Raw genomic sequence first — 1,296 nt, forward strand, 5'->3', positions numbered from 1 at the left:
GTTTAGCTTCCTCCCATCAGGGCTGAATGCAGCAGGACCCTACAAGTGGTGTTTTCAGAACAAAGCCAGCAGGATGTATGTTACTGCTTTGGTGAAGGGGGATGAATAAAGATAGCGGCAGGAGGGTTCTTCTGTGGGGTTTTTTTCTGCTGACTCTTCCCCATGGAAGAGACAGTCATCATTTTGAACCCAGCAAGTAAGTGTTCCAAGACAGGGAATATTTTGATCTGTGTTTTTAAATAAGGGAAAAGAGACTCCATGGGTGTACGTTAGCCTGCAGGATCTTTCCCAGGGTCTCTCTCCCTCAGAGCTGACACCATCCCGTGCATAAGCCGCAGAACATCTTCGCTCTAGGGCTGTGCTTGTTGGGCCTGCTGCTTTGCTCCACTGTAAGCAGAGAGGGCTGCTGATCTTGGCCGTTGCAAGGACCACCCCAGTGGGCACCACCCCATCTGGGTGAGGGCCTGGACATGCCCTTGACCTTCTCATCCCCTCTTGCCTCCCCACCCTAGATGTACTCCATCAAATCGGCCATCGAGAACATGGACGCGATGGAGCTGGACTACAGGATGCGGCTGGCGGAGCTGCAGCGGCGGTACAAGGAGAAGCAGCGGGAGCTGGTGAAGCTCCAGCGCCGCAGGGACTCCGAGTAAGTCGTAGGCTGCTCCCTCGGTCTTGGTTTTTTGCAGCTGGGCACTTTCACTGTCTCTCGGTCCGGCAGAGAAAACAGCCCTCCATCCCTCCCTGTCTCCGCTCCTCTCCTCCCGGTATGGGCCGGCAGAGCTTTGCACAGCACACTCCTAGGCTATGTGACACAACAACCTGATCACTGGTGAACGCAGCTGGGAGACCGCGTTAGAGACAACCTTGGCTTCAGCAGCTCAGTTTAGTAGTTTGGTGACAGGCGAAGGTTCTGGGTTGGCTCCCGTTCTTGCTTGCTTCCTTTTAATTCTTTTCCCTTTTTCTTCTTTTTGGATTTCTTTTTTTTTTCCTGTTTGTTTTGCTTTTTGGTTGCAAAATTTGATTTTGCCTTTTTTTTCTTTGCCTTTTTTTTTCTTTTTTGTTGTTGCCTTGGTTAACAGTGAAGCGTGTGGTTTTTTTAAAGGGAAAAGCATGACGAGAAAAGTAGAAGCTTGGCGAGAAGAGGCCCTGGAAGGCCCAGGAAGAGGAAACTTGGATCAAGCGCTCTGTCACCCATTAAGGAGAGAGGGAAGAGTGACAGCAAGAGTGGAAAGTAAGGCTGGAATTTGGGGAAGATGGGAACGTGGCAGGGTGGCCGCACCCGGGGCTTACTTG

General features: G+C 51.5%; 1 protein-coding gene across 1 annotated transcript in view; it reads left to right on the forward strand.

The window, feature by feature from the left end:
- The window catches only part of TNRC18 (trinucleotide repeat containing 18), a gene marked incomplete at both ends in the record, with an annotated part of 14,166 nt that overhangs the window by 9,435 nt on the left and 3,435 nt on the right, over nt 1–1,296 (forward strand). The window contains 2 exons of the mRNA XM_010144768.1: nt 513–649; nt 1,106–1,234. Coding sequence (XP_010143070.1) covers nt 513–649; nt 1,106–1,234 — 266 coding nt within the window. The remainder of the gene's footprint in view (nt 1–512; nt 650–1,105; nt 1,235–1,296) is intronic.

This window comes from Buceros rhinoceros, unplaced genomic scaffold (assembly GCF_000710305.1).
Source record: "Buceros rhinoceros silvestris isolate BGI_N320 unplaced genomic scaffold, ASM71030v1 scaffold38001, whole genome shotgun sequence".
In the NCBI taxonomy this organism is placed as follows: domain Eukaryota; kingdom Metazoa; phylum Chordata; class Aves; order Bucerotiformes; family Bucerotidae; genus Buceros; species Buceros rhinoceros.